At 32.0% G+C, this 25,748-nt stretch overlaps 1 protein-coding gene across 2 annotated transcripts in view; it reads left to right on the top strand.

Annotated features, from left to right (window-relative positions):
- Window positions 1-25,748, top strand: part of LOC129004403 (receptor-type tyrosine-protein phosphatase N2) — a 103,573-nt gene that overhangs the window by 51,917 nt on the left and 25,908 nt on the right. For both annotated transcript variants that reach the window (XM_054432974.1, XM_054432973.1), the window contains exons 3-12: window positions 11,305-11,358; window positions 12,425-12,479; window positions 13,625-13,756; window positions 14,824-14,905; window positions 16,380-16,518; window positions 17,483-17,770; window positions 20,451-20,681; window positions 21,976-22,106; window positions 23,441-23,495; window positions 24,512-24,630. In XM_054432974.1, the coding sequence (XP_054288949.1) occupies window positions 11,305-11,358; window positions 12,425-12,479; window positions 13,625-13,756; window positions 14,824-14,905; window positions 16,380-16,518; window positions 17,483-17,770; window positions 20,451-20,681; window positions 21,976-22,106; window positions 23,441-23,495; window positions 24,512-24,630 (1,286 nt within the window). The remainder of the gene's footprint in view (window positions 1-11,304; window positions 11,359-12,424; window positions 12,480-13,624; window positions 13,757-14,823; window positions 14,906-16,379; window positions 16,519-17,482; window positions 17,771-20,450; window positions 20,682-21,975; window positions 22,107-23,440; window positions 23,496-24,511; window positions 24,631-25,748) is intronic.

The raw sequence follows: 25,748 nt of genomic DNA on the forward strand, positions 1-25,748 counted from the left end.
AAGTCTCATTATTCTATTTACATGAATTTACGACGTTGTGCGAAGCTTATTTATTGCATTTGCAACGGCTAGGTACTTTTACGATGCAGAATGTGAATATTTCTATATAAAAATACCATCGTTTGGTAAGGCATTATTTAAGACGTACTGAAAAATAATATATAAGTACGAGTTCATCTGTACAATATGTAATCAATCCTCATAGCTATCGTTTCTAGTGACAAAACATAGACTGTGTGGTCAAAGTAGTAAAAGTAAACACCAATAATTAAGTGTAGTCAACCTTTTTAACGTAAGAGGAATGAATAATGTACTCACCTAGACAGAAACAGTATAACTCACGCTCCCTAACCACCCCTAAGGGCCGTGGGGTAACCAGGTTCAACCCTTATTAAATAACACCAAGCATGGACCGTATGTTTTACTTTGTAGCAGATCCAGCAACATACGTCGGGAAACCTTGGAAGTCTTTGAAGAAAAATATACTTGCTGTTTCCATGGTAACATGACAAAAATCTATTATTGAGTTATTTTAGTTTATAAAAACGAAGTGGAATTAGTATTCTCGGTATTTTTTTTTATCTCTTATAGGTTGCGTGACATTCTATTGCATGTTACCAAATTGTAAATATATTATTATTTGGTGTACAAGGTATATTATAAAAAATCTGCGCAATCATAAAATTAACAGTTTAACCAATTTAGGCCTACCACATAAACCTAAATCGTCAATTTATTGTGTGTCAATTAGTTGTTTTACTGCATAAAATTTAATAATTACTCTTGGATATGTTGTTTATAAGGAATATTATAAAACTGTTGGGTTGTACCGCCAAGGTGATGTATAGTATGAAACATCACCACAAACACTTGGCAGTGGCAGGTCACTTACTTTAAGCATATTACTGTGTGTTCTGTAAACTACTCTTGAAAATTACACGCATTACCTCGTGTCATTACTTTTGGGTTTAATCCAATTTGCAAAATGCTGCGGAGAAAGTCCGATTAAAAAATCAAATAAAAATTCCAATGTTGAACTTTTAATGGTTTGCTTGTTCGACACAATTACAATCTGATAATTTCTGGTAATTTGAATGGGCACACGTATTTAAACACTTAACCATTGTAATTGATTTTAATTTTCCCCTCGTGTGAACTTTAACCTGCTGGATTTCATAGTTCTTTTCAAGTTGTACATCATAAAAATTAAACCGCATTTGGTAACTACACAATCCAAAGAACAATTAATTATGACCACAAAAGTTGACTCATTAACTTCAATTTTTTTTTATCACCTGTAGATGGTCCGAAATGGAGTTTAAAAGACTAAATTATTATCTTACTAATATTAATTTGAATATTTGCATGATTGTGAGTAAGTCACATTACGATTCACTTCAAAACTACTGGAGCAATTGAGTTGAAATTTGGCCGGAATAATGCCAATACACCACAGATAGACCCAGGCCAATTTGGAATTTGAAACTCTAATCTAACTCTATCCTATTGGTTTCCAAGATGCTATAATATTCTTATGAATACTATTATTAGAGTTAGCATATTTGTTTAAACTTGCTGTTAGCTGTTAGTATATAAATCATTTTGTTGATGCTTTTGAAATTGTGTAAATTTATCTGTTTAGAGGATTTGACAGTAAAAAAAATGTTTTGTATAGTTTCGCTTATATGCTTTATGTTGAGTTTATTAACGAACTGCAGGCAATAACACTGGATAATTAACTGTTGAAGAATCAGGGTAAACCGTTTTTTCTTATGTTATTAGGATATTAGGATATTTTATTAGAACATAAAAATGAGTAGGGATTTAAAATTAAGTACACTTTAAAGAAAGGGTATTTTAAATTAAATTATATGGTTATAGTTGTCTTAAACAGTGTCAATTAATGAATAGTTTTTAGCATTGAGGTTCATTTTCCATATGATTAGGTAGTCATTCAGAGGGTGAAAATGAAATTTTGTATTTCACGTATTCAAAAATGCCGTTGAAAATATGTTAAAGAATATAAACGTAACTAAAGAAAATAACTGCAGCTATTCCAACAGTTTGTGTAGTGGTGGTAACTAATTGCTACACAATTTTAATGATTATATAATATAAATTATGAATCTAACATTGCTCCTTTAAAATTAACGAAGTATATTAATACGAAGTTAATTTTTATGGTTATAAAATTTTCGTAGCTTTGAATATAGTGGGCTGTAAATGTTTTATACAATTACGTTAATTAAAAACTCTGTAAAGGGCTTAAATTTAATACAAACATTTTTGGTCCTTATGCTGTAATTTATTTTCTATTGTCTCCTTTCTCAATGTAATTAATTATCTGGACTAATGAATTTACTGTAGCTTGGCAAATGTCAAGAATGCCAGAGTATTGTTATCTTCTTGGTCCATACTTTACTATACAATTAATTTTAAACATTATACATTGTACAGAGTAAATTCAAGCGTTTTACTACTTTATACACGTAATTATGAAAACAAAGCAAAAATGCAGTCACATGTTATGATTGATCTTAGGAGTATTTTTTAAATAACGTATATAAATATGAAACATATCAAAATTTCAGTAACTCCTTCTAGGAATGAGTAAATAAAACAATTTTTCAATTTTAGTTTCTTTTGCTTATAAGAAAGAAAGTTTCGTAAGAAATAACCTCATGAATGTAAAGTAAACTAGTTATGAAATCTCTCTCTTCATCGATAATGACATGGCAAATTTATTCATCATGCTCCACAAACTTACTTCAAATATAAAGGAAAAATTTCGTCAATCAATATTATACATGTTTTAGTTTTAATTTGTTATTAGGAACTGGTTTTCTTTTTCGAGTGTTTCCTTTTTAGCGTGCTTAGCGTGCTGATATTTTTATTTATGAAACAAACACAAAATTTGCTCTTTATTATAATGCAGTACTTTATGAAGAGTTAATAACATAATTTGGTCACTAATCACTTTGTTGTATCACTTTAGCAGCTACAAATTCTAACCAATTGAAAGATTCGATAAAAATTGAATCAATAGTCACAATGTGCAAAACGTTTGGTGAGAACAGTTCAATGCTAACCTTCTCTAAAATATTAAAAAATTTGTTGCAGGAATTGTAATTTTAAACCCTACATCTACAGTACGTTTTACAGAATTTTACCGGTATTACATGAAAGTCTTACAATCTTCAGGAAGTATATTTTCTTTGTTCGTACAAATTTGGAGAATCAAGTTCTTAAATTAAAATCTGACTGCTACACTGCTCTGACATTTTTTATGGAATTAATGCAACTAACTCCTGTAATCAAAGGTGGAGGTGGATCAAAGGTGGCATGCAACGACATATAAAACTCACGTAACCCATCTAGAATAAAACATAGTGGAAATAATAAATATTAATTAATCATTGTATGGATTCATAAAAAATAAAATATCTACTTTCCATTGTTCTCGCAAAAGTTGTTTTCGAACTCTATTTGAAGAGTAACTTAACCCCGACGGTAAATGTCACAAATTCAACCATGAGAGGAACCGGGTTATTTTTCTCTACTTAGAAAAATAGAGTTTCTATCGAAAAAAAAACGTTTGCACTATGAAAAAACGTCATAACCATTACCAAAAGATAGAACAGCAAATAGTATTGTAAAAATTTGGCAATGTATTCCAGTTTTTTTTTTATTTATTGAAATGTGTTTATTTAAATGTTTATTCGCTCACTAAATATCGGTGACAGGACTACGTTCTCTGACTAAGCTTCCGTCAAAGTAAAATGAAGGCAAACTCTCCGGTTACCACGAAAAGACCTACACACATGATTAGAACAGAACCAATCATCACACTGTATAAGCAATTTACGCTGTAGAATTTTCTAGGTACATCGTTTAACTTTATCAAACAAACTTAAACGAAGTTAATTTAATGTAGATTTCTTTCTAATCTAGTAAGATTATGCGATCAAAATTTTAAAAATAAGGCATTTTTATCAATCGTCACTTTTTTTAGAATTCAAGTACGAAGTTTTTTTTATCGAGTTCATTACATCGCTTCTAAACAGAATTAATTGACGTAGCACAAATGGATTCGTTGAAAGCTCGTCCAAAAGTAACGAATCTTTATGTCAGAGACAGAAGTCAATTAATTTCAGAAGAAAGTAACAACACCAACGTTCAACCTTTAGAATTTGTTCATCTATTTAGGGTTTTCAAAGTAGCTTTAATAAAATATACATCTATTTTTAACCATCGTTTTGAATAAATATTGTAAGACATATTCTCTGATCACTAGTTTTATATTTCTGGGATCATAGCTCCAGTAGTGTAAGTTTGAGCAAATCCAAATAGGGAATAAGCTATTACTGATATGTCTCATGGTAAGACCTGGACCCGGGGCCTATTTACTTTTTCATTTAGATGTCCCCAGATGTCAAAAACAATATTCGTTTGGATTTGAATATATGTATATAAATAGTCTGCAGGTTTGATATAAATAATCTGCTTGGACAGTAAAAATATAATATAAAAAGCTTGCAAAATAACACTTTAGACTTACTTGTGAGTAGCACCGTGTTCCATTAAAGCCGGGGATTAAACAGGTAAACTGAGATTAATTGGGCTGGAAAGGTTTAAGCTGTATTCGACCTCTAAACGATAATAAAGTATTCAAGCCTTGGATTTATAGTACCTATAACAATAACGTAAATTTATAAAAAAAATGTATAAAAAAATATAAAATATAAAAATATATACTCTACAAAAACAAAATTTGTTCAAGTGTGTTAAAGGTAAGAAGTGGTGTAGGCTACGTTAATGCAGTAAGAATTTTGTTTTGATGGGAAATAGTCTAATATCTGCTTTCTTTACTCCAACACTGTATTAGCAACACTACCAACTTAAATTTTTGGTATAAGTTGGTCCTAAAATTAAAAACCAGACGCTTGGTATTAAAACTTTCAAGGTTGAAGTTAAATATAATTTGAATGTACTAAATAACAATATATTTATCTGTGTTTTTGATAAGTTGATTTAAATAAAGTTTTGTTTATATGTAAATGTTTGAAAGTAATTAACTTTGAATAACTTAAACACCCACTTCATATCAGTTCTTCATTTTCCATAATTGTAATTCTTGAAGTTGTTGTTTTGTTCGTGTCATCATATGTTCAATTTCTTCTTTGTGTATATTGTGTATATTGTGCATTGTGTATACAGTATATAAATAGTGCATTGGGGTTGATTATATATCATTGATAGATCATATTGATTGGGTCTTAACAATCTGCATTACCACTTAAAGGTGGTCCATAAATACTTTCGAACAACAGGCAAACGTGCCACGTATCTTTTTATCTTACTGTCCTAAAAATCGCAACAATATCGTATATAGTGACAATTTTTAAAGGGGTCCAAATCCCACTTAGTTTCATGTTTAACCATTTTGACCATGTTACTTTCCAAAAATGAAGTAAATGTACACTTAATCAACCAGCCTTTGATTCAAATGACTTCTCTGTCGACTCTATTTGGCGCTGATGGACGTGTGTTATAATAGGATTGGAGTTGGTAATTTATTCTCTGTAGGGCTAGATTGGACCTGGCTAATTCACCTTTCCACTTATCTTGGGCTGGTAAATTTAATATTCGTGCAAATAACGTCAGAATCCTCTGCTGTGAAAGTAGTCTCTTTGTCAATCGATCAAATTTAAAACCAAAAGATGAGTTAACTACAAATACAACGTTGTAGTAGAGCGAATTTTCTTTCCTTTCAAAATCACTTTCATTTGGGTACATTCCGCTTGGTGAAAATATCATAGATACTGCTTTAGATCTGCAACGGTTTAGGCTGTTGGAGGTTATTATTATTACAAGAAAACATCGTACAAGGTTTTACACTGCTATAGTCAGTAGAAACAGCCGCACCCAAAACATGTTTTAACTGCATCAGGTAATGCAGTTCTATGTTACACAAAAAGGGTTTCATCATACTGTAGCAAAAACAGCCGATTTTTATTCATGCGTTGCGGGTCTAAAGTAAAATATTTTCTCCACCCTAGGGAGTAAAAGTCAGCTGCAGTAAACAGCTGTAAATGTTGATTGTAGCAATCGCATGGATCAAAATACTATTCATCGATTTATTAATTGTGTTTTTATTTTTAGCTTATTGTTGCATTTGAAGCCATACCAAGACCAGAGGTATTTTGAAAAAGCTGGTTTAAAAAAGATAATGTTGTTATGGGTTTATAATTAAACGGATAATTGTGGGGTTCATTTATCACAATAAATTTGAGAAACACCAAGAAAATTAGTAGAAAATAGGACATAACAAGTTGATTTTCAAATCAAGCATAACACAGTTTTGAATAGTTAGTAAATTTACTCACCAAAGGAAAACAATCTCGTTTGTTTGAAACCTGGGTTTAAAATGTTTGACTCTAAAATTAATTTGCAACCAGCTGGTTTACCTGTACTTAAGGTAAGCTGCTACTGCTAAACCGTTATCAATAATTATAGTTCTTGGTCTAGAGCCTTTACTTGAAAAAGAAATTACAATGAAAATTGCTAAGACTATTTTATACACATTAAATACAGGGTGTGTAATTTGAAAGTACGCATAACAAAAGATTTAAGCGAAAAGATAATATCTTTGTACCCGGCAAGTGTGCTCGAACGATAAAATCAAATTTCCTCGTCGATCGTTTAAGTCTAGTGGTCGGGAAATATTCCTCAAACAATGTCCTTCATCTAATCCCAATGTATTCAACAACTGTATGCTGAATTGTGTGAATGTTTAGGATAATGTGTCTCTTTGAGAAGAAAATTCTTTAGAAGTAATATCACATGATAAAAAGTAGCCACTGCTTTTATGGCTTCTCTTTAATCTGTGGAAATACTGAGGAGAAGTAACTTCAAACAGCTGCAATTACTGTATAATTTTAATTATTCGTTAGGTAGTAGGACGGGTGCTTTGAAAGGACCTAAACTCATTACACACATTATTAAATCGACGAAATATTAATTTTTATTCAACGATATTCAGGAACTGTAGGCCTACCGTTGATCATCTGTTTTTACAGATCCTTTGATTGACTTAGGCCACAGTCGGGACGTCTGTGATTAGGTAAATGGTTAACTTTATTTCAAAAGTGAAATCCGAACATTATCTTTCAATTTGTCAATGTTTTGTTATTTAACATAAGTAAGGAATTAGAGAAATATATTATTCAGAACTAGTGATTCAGTGTTATTAGTGGAGTGATAGTGAACTAGTGACTATTCCTTTTTATTTTATATATCTAAGGAGTTTACTGATCCTCGTTCTTCACAAGTGAATAAAATAGCGAATATTACAACATTAGTTTAGAATGTTAGTTAATATCGTTCAAACCACTTATAAATTATGGCAAAAATGTCAAAATTTAAGTTTAAATAATTAACTGGACGGCTATACAAATATATTATAAATTAACAAATATTCAGTAGTTATTGGTCTAACTGTTAATGTCTACACAAAACTGCTACTGTATAAATAAGTGTTGGAATTATTGACATAAAAGACAGGAAATGAGAGGTTGGGCGTCAGGAAATTGAGGTGTAGATCATAGCGATATTGATCTTGATATCGTCCACGATATCAAATTTTATGCGAAATTGAGTTATTCACGGTGATATTGATATCGTCTGCAATCATGACCAGGCAAAAATACCTTAATTTATTCGTTGTGATAATATAAAGTTTTGGAAAAAATACATTATTAAATAAATGTAAACTATGAATTGTACAGTTTTGCAATATGTATCTCAAATCATACAGCAATCAATATAAATAAAAAACGAATTAATTCCTTCATCATCAAAACCATTGAAAATGAAGTAGTGCTTAATCAAGAGTATGAAATATTTTAATTTGGTTTTATTAGGTAGTGTGCTAAATTTAATTAACTATATCAGTTCAAGTTCTTAATTTTTGTAAACATAGAATATTATACTCCCCAAATAGTTTAGTAAAATTTGTGTATAAAGTTATGAACGTGGGTTGGTATTCTGTGTATTCACTTAGTCTTGAGTCTGGAAATACCAAAGACAATAGTTTCTGTTGTATTATTATAATTTTAGAAAAACTGGCGAGCAATTTTATTCATATCTAACAATAATTCTACTTTTTCAGAATTGTTTTGACTAAAGACCTTTAGACTTGTCTCTTAAAAAAACCACTGTGTTTAGAGATGTGTTTCAAAGTATATTGGAACTTTGAAAAGATATTGAATTTTGGTATTTGATTGGTAACTAGTTTTTAAACAATATAATTATTTATAATTTATGCTATTGATTGCACACAATTTGTGAAAGTACATTTTTTTAATAATTAGCATGTGTAAAGAGAAATAACAATAAAGTTATTTTAGGAATTGTAGTAATGAATTATCCTTTCATATAATCTCTCAATTAATTGTCATATTTTTATACGTCGAGACAGATTTAACTTCAAGGCAAAACAGCTTACAACGGAAAAACTATCAATTCTAGTTTAAAAAGGCGAAACTCAGAAACTTATAAATAACTAGGCTGGTTTGAAAGATAAATTTACAAAACGTAAAAAAAACTTATCCTCAAATTGTATCACGTTTCCATTGTTTTTAGGTTCAAGTAGCTCATATTTTTAATATAAGCAAAATAAATATTTACTCTTTCAAAATAATTTTAAAGATTTAAAGAAACTATCACTTTCCTCATTCTCAATCTAATACGTCAAATGCCATAACACGTACAGACAAATTATTGAAAGAATCTGAACACACTTTTAAAAATCCACTTTAACGAGTACAGGATAATCGGATAGAACATGACTTTGGAAGTGCAATTTTAAAAGCGATCATCCAGAAATAGATATTTCGTGTGCCGTTGTTTCACATGCGGGGGCGTTGTTCAACATTCAACTGTGTAGGGGTGGTAGGGGGAGGGGTGCAGTGACGTCAGAATCATCGACATTTCATTCATACCTCCCCCCACCCCCGCGATACCGGCGTCGTTGCTATGACAGTGCTTACCTGACCAGATATTCACTATATCTTATGTATTTCTGCTTATTGATCGGATAAATTCATCCGTCTGATGCAGTGGACTGGATTATCAAGGATTTGATGAATAAAACTGTTCTGGACAAAAAATTGGACATTGGATGAGTTTAGTTAGAAATAATCTGACATGGTCGATGTTGAAATGTCACTGGAACGGATAAAGATTATGTTTGTTCAGTCAAACAACTAAAAAATAATCCAAATAAATTGAAAATTAATGAATTAATTTAGGATATTTGTTGTGTGTAGGAGTGTATTAGCGCCATTGACATTTTTTTTATTAATTTTAAGGAGACCATTTTTATCTTGTTACTATCTAGTTTGACCCTTTGTTAGTTAGCATCAGCCCAATGACAACAATGAATCTAGTAACGAACTGGGGCTTGGAATCGAATTACCGACCTCCAGCTTTGAAGGCCAGCACTAAAACCCTCGGATACCTAGACATTACTTTGTAAACCTTTCTAGACGTTACCTTGGGACAACCCTTGTATGTGGTGATACTTAATTTACTCAATATATATTTTCAATTTTCAAATTTTTATGGGACTTATGTTAGCCAAAAATATTCTACACTTTTGTGTTAATCCTATATATTTGAAAAATGTTTTAAAGCATAAAAAGTTAAAGAGATGTGACTCTTAATGGCTTAAAAATTGATGACATTTATGAAATTAGGTTCAATTGATAAACTTTTACACATTCCTCACACTTGTTCATAAAATTGATACTGTATATCAAACCAAAAACAAAATATCCAAAGAGAGTTAGCATTAGAAAATGCATCTCCTGTATAGTGAGGTTATTTTTTGGGACAAATTATACATTTTGGTAACCAAAACCTTTATTTGCATAACATTTGAGTTATATATTGTTTACCTAAGGCCATCTTTAATACCCTCCTCCAAAACACCTACAGTATTCAAGCAAATGTTTTAAAAATTTTTCTTGAGTGTCAGCTTTGTATTGGAATTTGGTACTTTTTTCCTGGAGGGTTCGGGCTCAAATCCTTCCAATTACCAGTCGCTTTCAGCAGTGTGGTAATGTCGTAAAGTAATAAAATTGTTTGGGGTCCATATCAAGGCATAGGCTGCACCAGACAAGTATAAAACAAATCCACCTCTTAGGAAAGAAGAACCGTCCTTACAAAAACGTACATTCAATAATTTAATTACACTTGATTTATGTCAGATCAAAATATCAAATTTAATATGTCAAAACCATGTTTTGTGAGTTGAGTAAATGTAAATTTCACAATTCCATTGCAAGTAGCATGATCAATCAAATACGACTGAAATGATTCTCTCGTTGACTAATTAACTAGGAAATAATAACATGATAAACCTGCAATAGTGAGAGCTATTCAATAGCAAATGCATGTTTCTACTTGATTGCAATTTACACAGGATGCTTTGAAAGTTCAATGTTCAATAGGAATAACGAGATCCCTATTTACTAATCTATTGATGCTCCTTTTGTTTAACTACTGCATATTTTTCATGTTTTTATTGTTTCTTTTTCACCTTTTTTACTGTTTATATTTATACTAGAGCTCGTCCTTTGGTCCAAAACTCAACAAATATATGTTACAGACTTCTTTATTCTCACCCCACGCTGTAAATAAAACATGTAATTGGAATTTCTTCCGTTTGTTTTGATTTTCTGTTTATATTTCGTTGTTATTTTGTCACCAGCATGGCAACTCATGAGGCCCATGTTAATAAAAAATAATTAATCAATTTTTTGTGCTATTTTATTTTATAAATGGATTCTGCACATCTACATGAAAATACCTTTCTAACAGTATGCGTAGATTTTCCCTGTGATGTACAGGAGCTGAGAAAAAAGGTTTTCAAGAAACATGCTTGCCTATTAATAGATTAAATGTCACCCAGGTGTTGAAAATTCAACCAAAAATATATAATGTACATGTTTCTTCAATTTGTTTTTATTTTCTGTTTATATTTCATTGTTATTCCGTCACCAGCATGGCAACATTGACAACCCATAAGGCCCATGTTACTTTTTTAAATTTTAAATTAATTTTTTGTTTTTATTTTTTAGCCAATTTTAATGTAAAGGGATTCTGCACACCTACAGGAAAATATCTTCCTAACAGTAAGGATAGATTTTCCCTGCCATGCACAGTAATTAAGGAAATAGATTTTCAAGAAACATGCTTGCCTATAAATATATAGTTTCTAATTTTGTTTTATGTTTTCAGGATGTCTCTTTAGTCCATCATTATGTACACCTGAAGTGGAATGGTGTTACAATGGTAAGTCAACATTAACTTTTCACAAATCCATTGCATATACATAAAATCGTATCCTAAAATAGTAAAATGTATGGTTTCGTGGTGTGCAATTTGACAAATATAGTTAAACAGTAGGCTAATGTTCCATTTCAGTTAGTAGTTTACTAGTATTAGTAGACCTCAATTTATTTTCAACACTAGTTTTATAATGATCTATTATGTTCTCATAATACATTCCAAGGCTTGTTTCCAAATAGCTAAACTTTCAAAATAGTGAAAGATTCCCACCTTCTACATGGATAAAACACTTTGCCTCCTGCTATTTTGTATATAATAAAAAAATTTGACATTTTCTTGGAAAAATTCTACATACAAATATTTTAAAGAACTTATTAAACTGAAATGTAGCAAAATGAACAAATGAATGAAAACCTAAATGAATGAAAACTGTTTCCAAAAGGAGTTGGTTTAAACGAGGATAAAAATACTTTATAACTGTTTCTAGGAGGATATTTGCTTTATATATTGTACTCTTAAAATATTTAGTACTGGAACCCTTAGTCTCCTACCAGCCAAACTAAGTTCATTGAAGTACTGGTACTTCTCTGTGCTTGTTAAGGAAGTTTGTGAACAGTTGTTGGGTTTGTTGAAGGAATTACATGGTTATTGTTATAGTTTCATACTTGCTACAATTTTGTGGAATAATAATGTCACCTTGACCTTATTACTTTAGTTATATTCAAGTAACCACTGCACTGAATAGTTTATGCTCAACTAATCATGAAAGGATTATTATTGTCTGTAAACTTTCCTCAAATAAATCTTGAAATATAATTGTTTCTAAAAACTAATTTGAAACTACTGTACATTCTAGTGTTTTCGAGACTATTTAATGGTTTTTACAATAAATTATATTACTGTACCCTAAACAGTGATTTAAAGTAATATCTTCCTTAAGTAGCTAAGTAAAACAAAACCGCGATAAGAACTTTAATCTTAAGCCTCCAACACCATGTCATCTTTCATGTAGAAAAGCTACAAATTACTACTTTTCTAAAACCTACTATATATTTTTTCAACTTTCCAGATGATGCATTCGGGAGATGTCTCCAACAAAACGTAGACGAAGAAGACCTTTACAGGTAATTTAATTACCGTCCTTAAATATTTTAACTTTGGCGTGAGCAGTTTTAACATTTCCATGATGACGAGCTAGAATGGTAGAGACTAAAATTGAATTTGTTCATTTATAAATAATGTGGAATTGCATTACAAACTCAAATGCAATTATAGAGCTCTATTTAATTTCATTTCTAGAAAGGTCAGAGTTATTAAATTAGGGATATTGGAGAGAAAGGCTGGGAAATAAGGACACTCTTGTATATTGGTTTGGAATTCCATGATGTTTGAATAAATGATTGTCAACTTTATAGAAAAACAACTAAGCCAAAGATTTTTTTTATCTTTAACAAGTATTACGCTATTTATTACAATGAGATCCCTAGATTAGGGAATAACTATACTGCTCTTTGATCTTTAATTTAAAAAGAGGACTTGAGTTTTATAGTCAAACCCTCCCATAAAAGTTTGTAACTTTACCATACAAAACGCTTACTCCTAAATATAACCATAGCTTAAGAAAACTTCCATTCAAATAACTTATTTCTGGGCCCTGGCAGGGTAAAATATAGCTCCACCGGAGACAAGATGCAAAAAGACTCTTTCTTTTTCGGAAGGGAGTTGTTTAAAGTACCAAAATTCATATACTACTATCATAACTATGAACAGTTCCCCACGGAGACTTTTTACAAAAAGATTTTACAGTGGCCAGAACAGATTCCTAAACCCTTTATTTGACCAGAAAGAGTTGGTGGCATGACCCTTTCATATAAGAGCAGAAATTAGTAATTTTTGTTCTGAGGTAAATATAGAGTCAGTTGATCAAAATAGAAAATAACTGCTATGAGTTCTGAAGATACAGTGTGATGTTTCAAACTGAATCTGGTAGTTTTCGATCCTGATGTGGCTCTTTCTAAAAGATTAGTAGATTTGCACAGGTTGACCAACTTAAGTACAGAAACAGCACCTATGTTAGGAATTTGAAGTAATCAGACCTGCGGTTCACAAGTGACAGGCTATGGGTCCAAGAGGTATAATTGCGCCCCCCCCCCCCTCCACCTTCCTTGTGCACCCAACAAACCTGAAGCCTCTTGCGCTCCTGGGCCCTGTCCAGCAGGTCCATTTACCAAAGGGTCCGTGAAGGTAATAAGAGCTGTGTTGATTTTAGACATGAGTTGAGCCCCGATGAACTGCAGGAGTTGGAGAGAGAAATGGAAAGACTGCTAAACACCGGCTACAGATGGAGTCACAGTTACACACAATGTCTACTGCAGGCAATGTTGTATGCTTACAAGATCCGGTTAGTAGTTTAAAGTTATCATCTTACGTAATAGACAAGCATGATCTTATTCAAACCTTTACTGGGAATGTTTCTATCGGGAATTAGGGAAGAAAATAATTAAAAATTTGCACCCGTCTACAAATCTTTTTCAAATGGCTCAGGAGGTTCAGTGTTAACCTCATAAGCTCATAAATTGCTCTTTTACAGTTGTTTTAATTGTTTGATAGTGTGACGTTATATTACAATTAAACTCTTTTTTCCCAAGACAGAGTTTAGAATACTACGTACTGTAATAGTGTAATTTGTTAAATCACAATTAAACTCTTTTTTCCAAGACAGATCTTAGAATACTACGTAATAGTGTAATTCTATCTGTTTATTCATATTATGTTAAAAAGATGTAATAGGGAACAATTTCACAGTTTTATAAAACGACATTCTTGGTATCACAATCTGCATGATCTCAATCTGGCTATATTCTTTATGTAAGCACAATAACCTTGCCAAGTTTTCTAATGAGCACTAACAGCGGGGAGTGAGCTGGTCTAGTGGTATAGTAGCTCAGGACTTCGGAGACCGAGGTCCAAGGTTCAAATCCTTCAAATCACCAATGGATTTGATCCATGTGATAATGCCACAACACTCTAGGACTATCCTGAAATAAAAAAGTTCTGAGCTAGAACCTAGCGTCTTAGGATGCGTGAAGGTGGGACATTAAAAAATATATAAAAATAAGCACTAAAAGCAAAAATAAACAATATGCAATACATAAATGGTTTTTGGACACTCTTGAAATTTAGGTGCTAGCTGCAATGGCCAGTTTGTCAAAACCATATTTGAGGAAAAATATTTTGATACAAACTCTCATCATCACATCATGAGATAACAATTCTTTTAATTCCCTAAGATTTCAACTTGGAATTAGTGTAAAAATATATTCCTCTATTTTATGAACAAATTTTTTTTCAATTCTACAGGCCCAAACTGCAGCGATTCTGGTGATGTAAGGAAACTATTATGTCCTCAAAAAATAAAACAACTTTTTGTTAGAGAACAAAAAGTGTAATTTGTTTTTGCTTTCACAGGACAGTCTATGAGTCTGATGTGTGCGAGCATCTGAAAGATCAAGATCTGTCAGCTGCTTTAAAGGCTTTTGAGAGTGAAAAGGTCAGATTTATTTTCATGCTGTTGCCTGTATGTTTTGTTATATTATATGTGTATTTTTAGTAAAAATAATCAGTTAGCTTACAGACTTTTAAAGCACCTAAAAAATGTAAAATGGTACCTCAGCCTGGAACCATCAGGAAAGGGTCGAATAAATGTTCCATGCAAGCAGCACCATTTTTGCACTCTCATTTACCCACCTATGGAAGTGTAGCTGCAACTGTCATGTAGCTGTGATTTGTAGAATCAGACTATGAAACTATGGGTCTAGATTTAATTATTGATATTTGATTGCTTTTCTGGTAGATTTCCCTGTCAAAGTTTAACATTAATGGACTTCTGTGTATGGGCTTTAATTTTACTTAGTAAAGGGGAGAACTTAGGTTTAATTTTAAATTTTACTATAAAAATTACTTCCTATTTAAAAATTTTTCATAATTTTAATGATTATAATGGCAGGGGTAGGTGGTACAGCCACACATTTACCATTGAAACACAATTTAGTCATACTTTGAAGAGTTAATGAGTTTTATGTAAATACATACCTTACATAAAAAACATATTTTAATGAGTTACACAACAATTATTATCTGGATTTTTAAGTGGATATTATTAAAGTGTGGTCAAAGAGTAAAGTTCATGTGATGAGTAGGGTTTAAACAGATTGTTTGATGTTGGGCGCAATAACAACGTAAACGCTCATTATCTCACCCACTACATGCTACAAGCAAACTCAAGGGTTATACGCCCTCAGTATACACACCCCATCATCCACAACCTACAGCAATGCCAATACGTTTGTTGTATATGCTGTTACTAAAACAAATATTTGCTAAGCTAATTTAAAAGTTAATCTGCTGTTTCATATTATTTTTCTCCTGGAATGAAAATCGATAGTAAGATTGATGTAATTATAATTTAAAATAATCAATATTTAAGTATAAATATTTCAATCAATTATATTTGACTGCACAGAAAAGTCAAGAACATTGTGTAAGTACTTTTAAACCACTAAATATTCTTGAATCAACTGTTCTACTTTAAAGTTCCTGTAAATTAAGATTTCAAATAAAGAAGAAATTATATAACAGCTTTTGGTGTTTGTTAAAATTATGTTACCTTCAAGGGTTTATTTAACAAGAATAAAAGTAATTTAGAATAATTAAAGAGAAAACACAGATTAAGATTAGGTGAATCACTTTTTCACCCTGAACTTAAGAGAATATTTGTCCCCGGTGAACAGTTAACTCTGGAAAGGAATGTTAAAAGTTTCAACAATCGTCATTATTTGTATGCAAAACTCAGAGTTGTTTTAGAATTTGTAAATTTTACTGTGATAAGACTCAAAAATGCAATGTAGAATAAGGAGGAATGTTAATTAGTTAATTTACAATAGTTTTGTTCATTTTATGTGGTGTAAGGTTGAAATATATTTTTCAATCTATTTTTTGATAATATTTGAAATATATTTTTCCAGGAGCTAGATCCAGACAATATAGCTTATGTCCGGTTCACTCCAAGTATAAACAATCCTCACGCAGATTTTGCCGATGAAATTTATTTCCCTCCAACACTGTTGGATTCGGACATAATCCCTCTTTCTGCGCAGCTTGGTGGTAAGATATATTTTACTTGTAGATTAAACAGGCTATAAAGTTAAAGGTGAAAAAGGAAATGTGAAGATAAATTTGGTTATTTTCTACTTCATTGTCCAATAGATATTTCAAATTAGAAGCAATATACATCAATGTTTGAATCAGATAAATTTAAATTCTGCTTTTGAAGTATTGGAGTCAAAGTCTTGTCAGAAACTCTTTGACATAAAATTGTTCATTAAAAATAGTTATCTCACAGCAAAAGTTTTAAAAACAGTTTAACCCTTTTTTTATTTGGAAAACAACAAAATTATGTTTGGTTTCTAGTTTACTGATTACAATTATCTAACAATTTCAAAGTGGTTTGTAATAATTATGATGTTTAAATGTGTAAGTGTAGAGTCGATTAAAATTTTGTGGATTCATGAACTGAATGCAATGGGGGTGGGTGTAATATACCAAGGGTTAAATAGCTGGTTACAAATATAATCTTTGGTTGTCTGAATGGCGATTGGTTTTAATACACTGAAAGTGTAACTGTCAAGCCCTGAGATATGAAATTGTTTCTCCTAGAAGTGTCTTCAAAACACAAACAAAAAATATCAGAGACAAACATTTTTACAAACTGCGTGCGACAACTTCACGTAACACGTATGGTATCAAGCCTAATTTGTCTTAGGGATTAATAATGACAAATTAAGTGTGTCAAAACCGGTCAGAATTCTGATGACTGAGAATAACTATTAGTAACCAGGTATTTAACCTCTTTATTAGTTGTATTGTATATTGTTAAGTAATCTCGAAGACAACACCTACAAAATGGAGGAGTGAAATGATTAAACGGACAAAGTTTAGAGCACCAAACCATGATTTTATTCATATTGCGATACATTTAACCATAAATGGTTACTCCTTACCTCATCTGCACATAAACGGTTCAAAAATATCAATCAAAAATTAATTAAATACATTAATTTAATTTCAGAACCAGAAGACTACAGCAGGATGGAACTTGAAGAGCGAGAGCCAGGACTAAATTCAGAGCCAATTTTGGAAGATGTTCCTGTGATTATGGACCCCGACGAGGACGATGAGTCAGAGGCTGACTATCCAAACGTTGGCTTTTCTCAGAAACAGTTTCCGTTCTCTCTTGTCCGCAAGAAGTCCCTCCCCCAGCGTAGATCTCCGACACATTTCTCTAGAACCTACAACACTCCAGATGACTTCCGAAGGGGCTTCGAATCCAGGGATATTGTTCCTGATTTTTCACCTGGTAAAGTATTTTAATTTTCAAAATGGTCAATTACTTCTTTATTTTGACCACTTTATTCTTAGGAAAAAGTGTACAGGATGGGACATCATTTTGGTTTGTTATTTTATAAGTAAATTTTTTTTTACAGTTGCATCGATACAAATATGAGTATAGAAAACTTTAATAAACTGCTGAAGTATTGCTATTACATGGAAAAAAGACCAAACGCTTGGACCAAACTCTCTGTGCTCTTTTGTTTTACTTAAGTATAAATTCTTTGACCTTATCATAAAGAATCAAAAAGGCAAAGTAGTAAGGAAGAATTTACAGCATTTGAAGAATAGACACAAACAGTCATGCCCTACGTAAAGATGTTATTTTACAGGGAACAGAGAATGAATAGTATGTTCTCTCTTCTACTGCTAGGGATTTTTAACATTGCCTCCTTGTCATTACAGACTTCATCCTTTAGTGGAGGAATAACCCAATTGTGAACTGGTATTACATGAGAATAAACATTCTCAGGCGATTAATTTCTGTGGTTTGCCTTGTTTTATGTCTTGTGGGACAGTTCCAGTTAATCTGCATTAATCATTAATGAGTGAAAATTTAAAAACGTACGTTTTCATTTCCCTGGCCTTTTACTTCGTAGATACTGGATTTGTAGTTTATTATTATGTGTTTTAATATTTTTTGGGACGGGGGCAACATGTTACACACATTTATTTGGTTTTAAATAGGTTCTAGGTATTTTTTTCGTATTTTTAAAGTCTCGAAATTCACGACCATGACGTGTCCCTAGGGTACATTTTCCAACTTTCACGCTGTTTTTAGACTAATTATTCATGCCGAAATATATAAAGCCATATTTTTATGTCATCAATGGTTATTAAACTTACAAAAAAGGAGCATATTATAATTTTATTGTCTTTGCAAACTGACTACCATGACAAAATAAGTCTGTCCCTCGATTTGGCGTCACAACCATTTGGGAAAAATTTTCAGCTTTGGAGCACGACAGTGGCAAGCCTGGCGTCGATGGAGTCAGTTGGTTTTAGAGACTAGTTCGGGGTGTACGTCAGGATTGTAGTGCCGGTCGTTTCGAGTTGAAAGGAGGAATTACAAGATTAATAAAGGAAAGATTGTGTTTTTTGTAATTTTGGTGTGTCCATGACCGTACTTAGTCATTCGATGAAGTAGACATGGTGTTAATTTTTGTTTATAAGATATTTCAATTGCTAGATTAACCTAGAAGTCCACTTTGTATCCTCGAACATGAGGTGCAGGGCTACCGCCAGAACAGAGCCAAATAACACGTAATTTCACGACCAAAGTTTCACGACCATTGCGGGTTTTTTCACGACCAATCCAGCCTTATGGATTATAGTGTGTTTGGTCGTGACAATAACTTTAATATAATTGTAAATTGAACAGTTTAGTTCAATTGAAACACATATTTTTATTATAACTAACAGTATAATTGAAGGATTGTTTAGAAAGATTTAGATTATTCCAGACAATTCACGACCCTACCGCTTGTCCCTGACCATCACGTTTATGATTTCTATCATAAATATTTCAAAAATTAAAATATCGTCATATTTCAATGTTTTATACACAAAAGAAGCACACCTCTATACAAACATAAAGATTTTTCGGGTCTCAGGTAAGTTTTTTCGGAGTTATACAAACTTAAAAAGATTTTATTGGCTTTTTTCAATTTTTTGAGTTTTTTTATTTTTTTCTAGAAAGACCAAATATACCAAAAGCTCAGTGACCTTTTTATTGTATAATGGTCATAAAAGTAAATTAGTTTATAGCTAAACATAGTTATAAAAATAATATTAACCATTTTTAATATTCATTTAAACGTCCGTTATGGTCGTGACAGGATTTTGTGTTTAAAAAAAAACTACCTAAGATATTGCGTTACCATGGACATTTTATGAAACTTCAAATGTTAATGAAATTAAAAAAATAATAAAAGTTTTGAAAAAAGGGGAAAAAAATTTGCAAAGTGCTTTTCCTGAAAACGTACGTTTTTAAATTTTCACTCTAATATGCCTTATTGTGTCATGTCATGTTCGATGTAGTACCGTGACAGTCATTACAAAGGAATATTTGTTTGACCTTTGTAATAGCCTTGTTCGAAAGCTGGAACTATACAGAACCATAACGAGCTGCTTAATTTTACACTATTCATGAGAACTAAAAGTAAATGAGTGGTTTATAACTCATATTTTGTTAGCCTTTTACACTGTTCAACTTCTAAAACAAATGTTAGGGTGAATTTTATCTCATAATTTTTTTTTCATATGCAAGTTCAATTACAACTTGCTAAACTTGTGCTTTTGGCCACAGAATAAAGATCTAACCCAGAACTCTTACTGAGCCAATAAAAACGTTGTGTTTAAATCTGATAGAGTCTACATCAGAATCTAGGAGCGCTGGTATTGCTGGCTGGCAGACTAGGTCAGACATTGGGGTGGTATGAGAGAGAGCCGACGTCACTACACTGTGCTACAGCTGATCGTATACCTATACAAAGCAAAATGTATCGGTACTGTACTTAAAAAAAAACATAGTGGCAGAAAAGCTTCTAGGTTCAGAACACTAGCAATCAAAATTTAAGCTACCCCACCATTCTATCAAATTTGTTGTAACAAGCAAAGTAAAAATACTCATAAGCTAATCGGGTCAGTTTCAGAAAAACAGTTTGGCGAGGAGGGTGAAGACAACGACTTGTTGTTGGTCAGGCTAAAACAGCTGTTCCAATCAGCCCAACCTGAAACTGAACAGCTGGACCCGTCCCAGTCTATCTTACTTCCAATGTTACAAGCTATCGGAGACAATTACCCGACAAGCAGAGACACGGAGGTGGGCGGAGGATATACAGAGGGTGGTCTAGTCTTGGTACCTGACAAACAAACAGGTATAAACATGTTGCAACCAGCTGATACATTCCCATTTGTTACAACAATAGTACATCAGAGGTAGAAAACATCTGATAAAAGGCATGCTTCTTTGCAACTTACTAAGAAAGGAGCATTGGTAATATAAGTAATATAATTATGGACAGTGCAAGCTGCCAAAAATTAACTGTGTACTTTCCACTGCAATGGCAAGTAGGTACTGGCAGTTAGAAATTTAATTACTGGACTGTGGTGAATCACATTTTTGGTCTGAGACCATTATCTGTCAAAACAGTGTTTTGTAGACTACCTATGTAGTTTAGGATTGATCCTAAAATATTTGTTTGCATTATAAATATTCAATTTCACCATAATATGTTGACCCTGTGATCTACTATTTACTATTAATTGCTATTGTTGAAAATATTATCATCTAAAAACAAAGACTTATTGTGTCAATTCATGAACTGCGGTTATAAGTGAAAATTAGTTACTTAAAGCCAGTATTTAACATATCGTCAATTTGAATGCAGACTCTTCTAAAGCGCATTAGCACTTGAGAGGTGACTACCCAGAGTTTTCCTCCAGGTGCAAGTATTTTATGAAAGAAATCCCGGTGTGTTTTCCCATGTCAGCACAGAAGTATAGAAACTCATGCTTGTCTTTCTTGGAAATATCTTAATCTTATTTCACTCTCCAAAATCCTTCCCCACTAACCCTTATTCAGTTTGAATGAAATATTCGAGTAGCGACACCACCATTGTGTTTCACTTCTCCTCACTTAAGTTCCAAGGGCTCAGTTATGGTTTCTGTTATTATTTGCGTACTTCTTATAGACTAATAAGTCTATAAGATAAGCTCATACTTATCTCAATACTTTAACTGGACAAATGTATAATGTTTATGCTAAACTATATTTTTATATGATCTTTTTATGATTTCATAATTCAGATAAATGCGATTCATCTGCCGTGTTTACAAATCATTTATGGAAGGTTAATCCTAAATATCAGTAAAGAATGAATATGGGAAGAGAGAGATAATTTGTTTAGCTATGTTACGAGAGCTCGCCCGGTCGTCGAAGACTCGACCAAAAGTATGGATTGTGCAAACTTCTCTAAACTATTTTCAACCCACGCAGTAAATAAAACATGTAATTGGAATTGTATACCACCTGTTTGTATGCTAACTTACAGAATGTGAGCAAGAGGATAAGAGGACTACTTACTACCATCAGTTCTAGGCAACACTAATTAATTGTGCTATGATATTTTTAGCTTCATCGGATGTTTGATTTTTAATAACTCATTACAGATACAGATCACAGTCTAAGTGAGTTCTTGGTTGGACTGAACTCCGACCTCAACTGGGGCTTCAAACGACCTGAGCGTCTTGATGTTAAAAAACCTGGCCCGCCTTTCAAAACCAACAACTACGCATTTAAGGTATAAAAATTCCCTAGTGTTCATTTTTTTGTGATAGCTCGGTACAGTTTATTTCGATTGTAAAATTTTGCTTGATAGACAACTCCTCCAAGTTAAAATAAATATCTCGTTTTTATGTAAGTAGTTATTTAAATTTTAGATGTATTGTACTATGTTTTTATAAAGATCAATGTAAATAAATATTTCTTATTATTATTCTTATTCTTCCTAATAGCTGTTACTGCCAGCTATCTTGTGAACATAACGTTTGTAAAATGTGGTAAAAGTGCCTTTCAATTTATATTAAAAAAGGTACTTTTTACTTTTTAACAAACAAAACAAGATTAAGTTACCAACTTAAATAAAAAAATCTCAAAACTTAGTACAGTAACATTCTTAGTTTCAAAACAGTCCTATATGCTACTTTATTAAAAGTTTAGATTACTACTAGTAAACCTATGGTGAATGTAGAATATGAAAATTCAACATTTTAAACAACATGTGTGAGCAGAACATGCAATGTCAAAAGAACTTTAAATAGAATTGAAAAAGACCATCCTTAACTTGTTAGCATAAATAAATTAACTTTTCCTACAGTCACCCGACAAAGTTGGCTTCCTTGTACTGTTTATAGTACAGAAAGCTGCTAATTGCTGCATATTTATACTTTGCCGTACGGTTTATACTTTGTCGTACGGTTTATACTTTGCCGCACATCAGGATTCTAACGAAACAACACAAAACAGCGTGGTTCTATTATGCACGTAATCCGTGTACACTTGGAAATAGGTTGGCAACACTTAAAAATAATAACACTATGAGCAGCTAATTGACTATTATAACTACGATTTAACCTGTCATTTCGTGTTTATAGTTTCGGTATTTCTGAACTTTCTGGACTTTTCTTTTAAACGTTTTAAAAATATTCCTACGATCTTAATAAACAAGAAAATACCTTTAAAGCATTTTTGTTAGGCACGGAATCCACTTCAAATTACAAAAACATACGGTACTATATTCTCAAAACGCGGAGCATATTTCTTGCCGAGGAAAAATAGTGGAGTGATACGGACCGCGGGTACTACTTTCTCTAGGGCACCATTTGTGTTGCCAGCTGAACCTAAAAACGTGTTGTATAGTGTTTGAAAGACTAATTATTTATATGCTTTATAGTGACTGTAGGAAAAATATAATGTGTAACACGAGTGAAAAAGGCCTTTGCTGCACTCGAGATTGCTCTCGTGTGCAGCAAAGTGCCACTTTCACCACTAGTTACACAAATAACTATATTCGTACTTTTTCAATTGAATTTAGTTCAAAACCGTGCATCTATATAATATGCTTATTATTTACAGAATGATGAAGATAAGGTGGATGACAATTCAAAAAATAAATCACCTGCTGGTAAGGGTAAGTTATCCTGCTCGTAATCATTATCAGGTCTTACCGCAAAGCTCATGGGTTTGATTCTCTGCCTCCTTTTATCTACAGACCAAGATTACTTGCAAGAGTAGATTTTAAAAAATATTGATATTAAAAATTCTTACATATTTATACATTGCGATCAGGGACGATCAAAGTTTTGGTTAGCTATAAAATCAACATGCAAAGAAAAAGTTAGTTTTCTGAGAGTAAGCATGTCAGATGGGGAAACTAGAGGCCTCAGAACATGCATACTGTGTTTATAACTAGATCAATAGGGAGGATAGGGTCACGAGGAAAGGAGAGATAGGATAAACCCTTGAAAAAAAACTGAAACCTTTCAACCCACACAGGTTTCCAATTCAACCTAGTTCCTTTTTCAATGTATTAATAACCAAATAAACTAAAAGTCTGAGTTCAAAGAGTTTCATAATCCAAAAAAACACATTCAAAGTCTATAAATAACTTCCCTCCGATCTTGTCGTGTTCTGACGATATCAGAATTTGTTGTCACTAAAATGTTCATGTTATTTTATTACTTTGTTCATTTGTTACTGTTACCTATTTATTATTAATGTTGACGACCTTCAAACTGCAATTTGAAACTAGTTGTCCTACTGCAATGCTCTATTTTAAGTCGCATGATTCACATTTACACAAATTTATAGCAAAAATACTAATTAATAAATAAATAGTAAAGTCTTACCTTAGCAATCCTTGTTATTCTATAACAAGGATTGCTAAGGTAAGACTTTACTATTTATTTATTTGATTATAAGCAATCCAGAGGCTGAAATGATAGACTAATTAATAAGCATGAAACACGTACTACACACACTCAACAACCAAAATGGTAACCAATACTGTGAAAGTTTCAAGATAACATTTTATACTGCTGTAAGAAATCAGAGAGCTTAACTCTGTTAAGTAGGTATTATCTTTGAATATCTTTGACTATTACTAATGGTTTTTTAATACTTTTTTTCTGATTGGTCTATGAACAGCTGACTGTGCTGATGCTAAAGACGCCCAAAGTAAGTCGGAAGAAACTGAAACTGAAGAAAAACAAGAGACAAAGGTGAACAGTCAGGACATTAGCAATAGCATTCCACAACTTATACAGGTCAGTCTTTGATACACCACTTGCTGGGTAGACAAGTGTTAGCAATAGCTTTCTTGAACGTTGCCATGATCGATTCTAATTTCTAAGGGAACAATTTGAAATCCCGTTTCTTATTTTTCAGTGGGTTAACTGATAATCAACTTTATTGATTAGATCTTACTTTATAGCTACAAATCAGAAAGAAATAAGAGCAGGGTTTCAGCTGTTCTTTTTTGGAACATAAAAAATCCTTTTAGAGTCAAAAGTTTTCCCAAAAGATTTAGTATAGGCAGAAACACTTTGTTTTGTTTCTCACAGAAAAATATCTACATAGAAATGATGTTTTTCAATTCCTATTGAAGAACCTGATTACTCGTATATGGTTGATGCAATTCTTTTGTACAAATTGCGAAGTAAACTATGTTAAAATTAATTAACGTTTAGTAACAATAATGTCAGCAGCAGTCTAGAGTTGATATCCTAAGAAATGTGAAGTAGAATCCTTTGTTTTGAATTCACTCTTTATACAGAAAGAAAAAATGGCTCTAGAATTATAACTATTAGTGCTGTCTAAAATTATTGAAAAACTACCCCTAAAATACCATGTTCTTACATATGTCAGAAATAAGTTTAAAGTCATGTTGTGAAAAAGTTAATTAAACTTACGTGACTATTATTGTAATTTACTCATTCCTATTAAAAAATATTAGATAATCAATCAGATTTATTAGGCTTTACAATAAGCCATACCAACATTACTAATGATATTTATAATTATTTTTAAAATACCCCCAAAATACCACATGTTAATAAATACCTCGGGACTACGTTTAACACTGGAGAATACTTGTTTTGTGACTATTCACACTCACTATTCATTTTGCAACAAAGTTTGAAAAAATCTAGTTTATTAAACTATTTATTTACATACCTCATAGATGTTTTGTTCAGGGATCATACAATATTTAAATCTACAACTCAATAGGTAATGATGAGGTCAACATTTCAAAATAAATTTGTTCACTTAACAATCATAAATAGTTTAAGCTGGCAACATTGTCGCAGAACTAATCAACATTGATGACTTTCCATTGTTTGTACAACTACTGTACAGTCGTACACATCTGTCTTACACCGGG

This window comes from Macrosteles quadrilineatus, unplaced genomic scaffold (assembly GCF_028750875.1).
Source record: "Macrosteles quadrilineatus isolate MER2022 unplaced genomic scaffold, UCM_ALF_1.0 Scaffold_9__3_contigs__length_116548681, whole genome shotgun sequence".
Lineage (NCBI taxonomy): Eukaryota > Metazoa > Arthropoda > Insecta > Hemiptera > Cicadellidae > Macrosteles > Macrosteles quadrilineatus.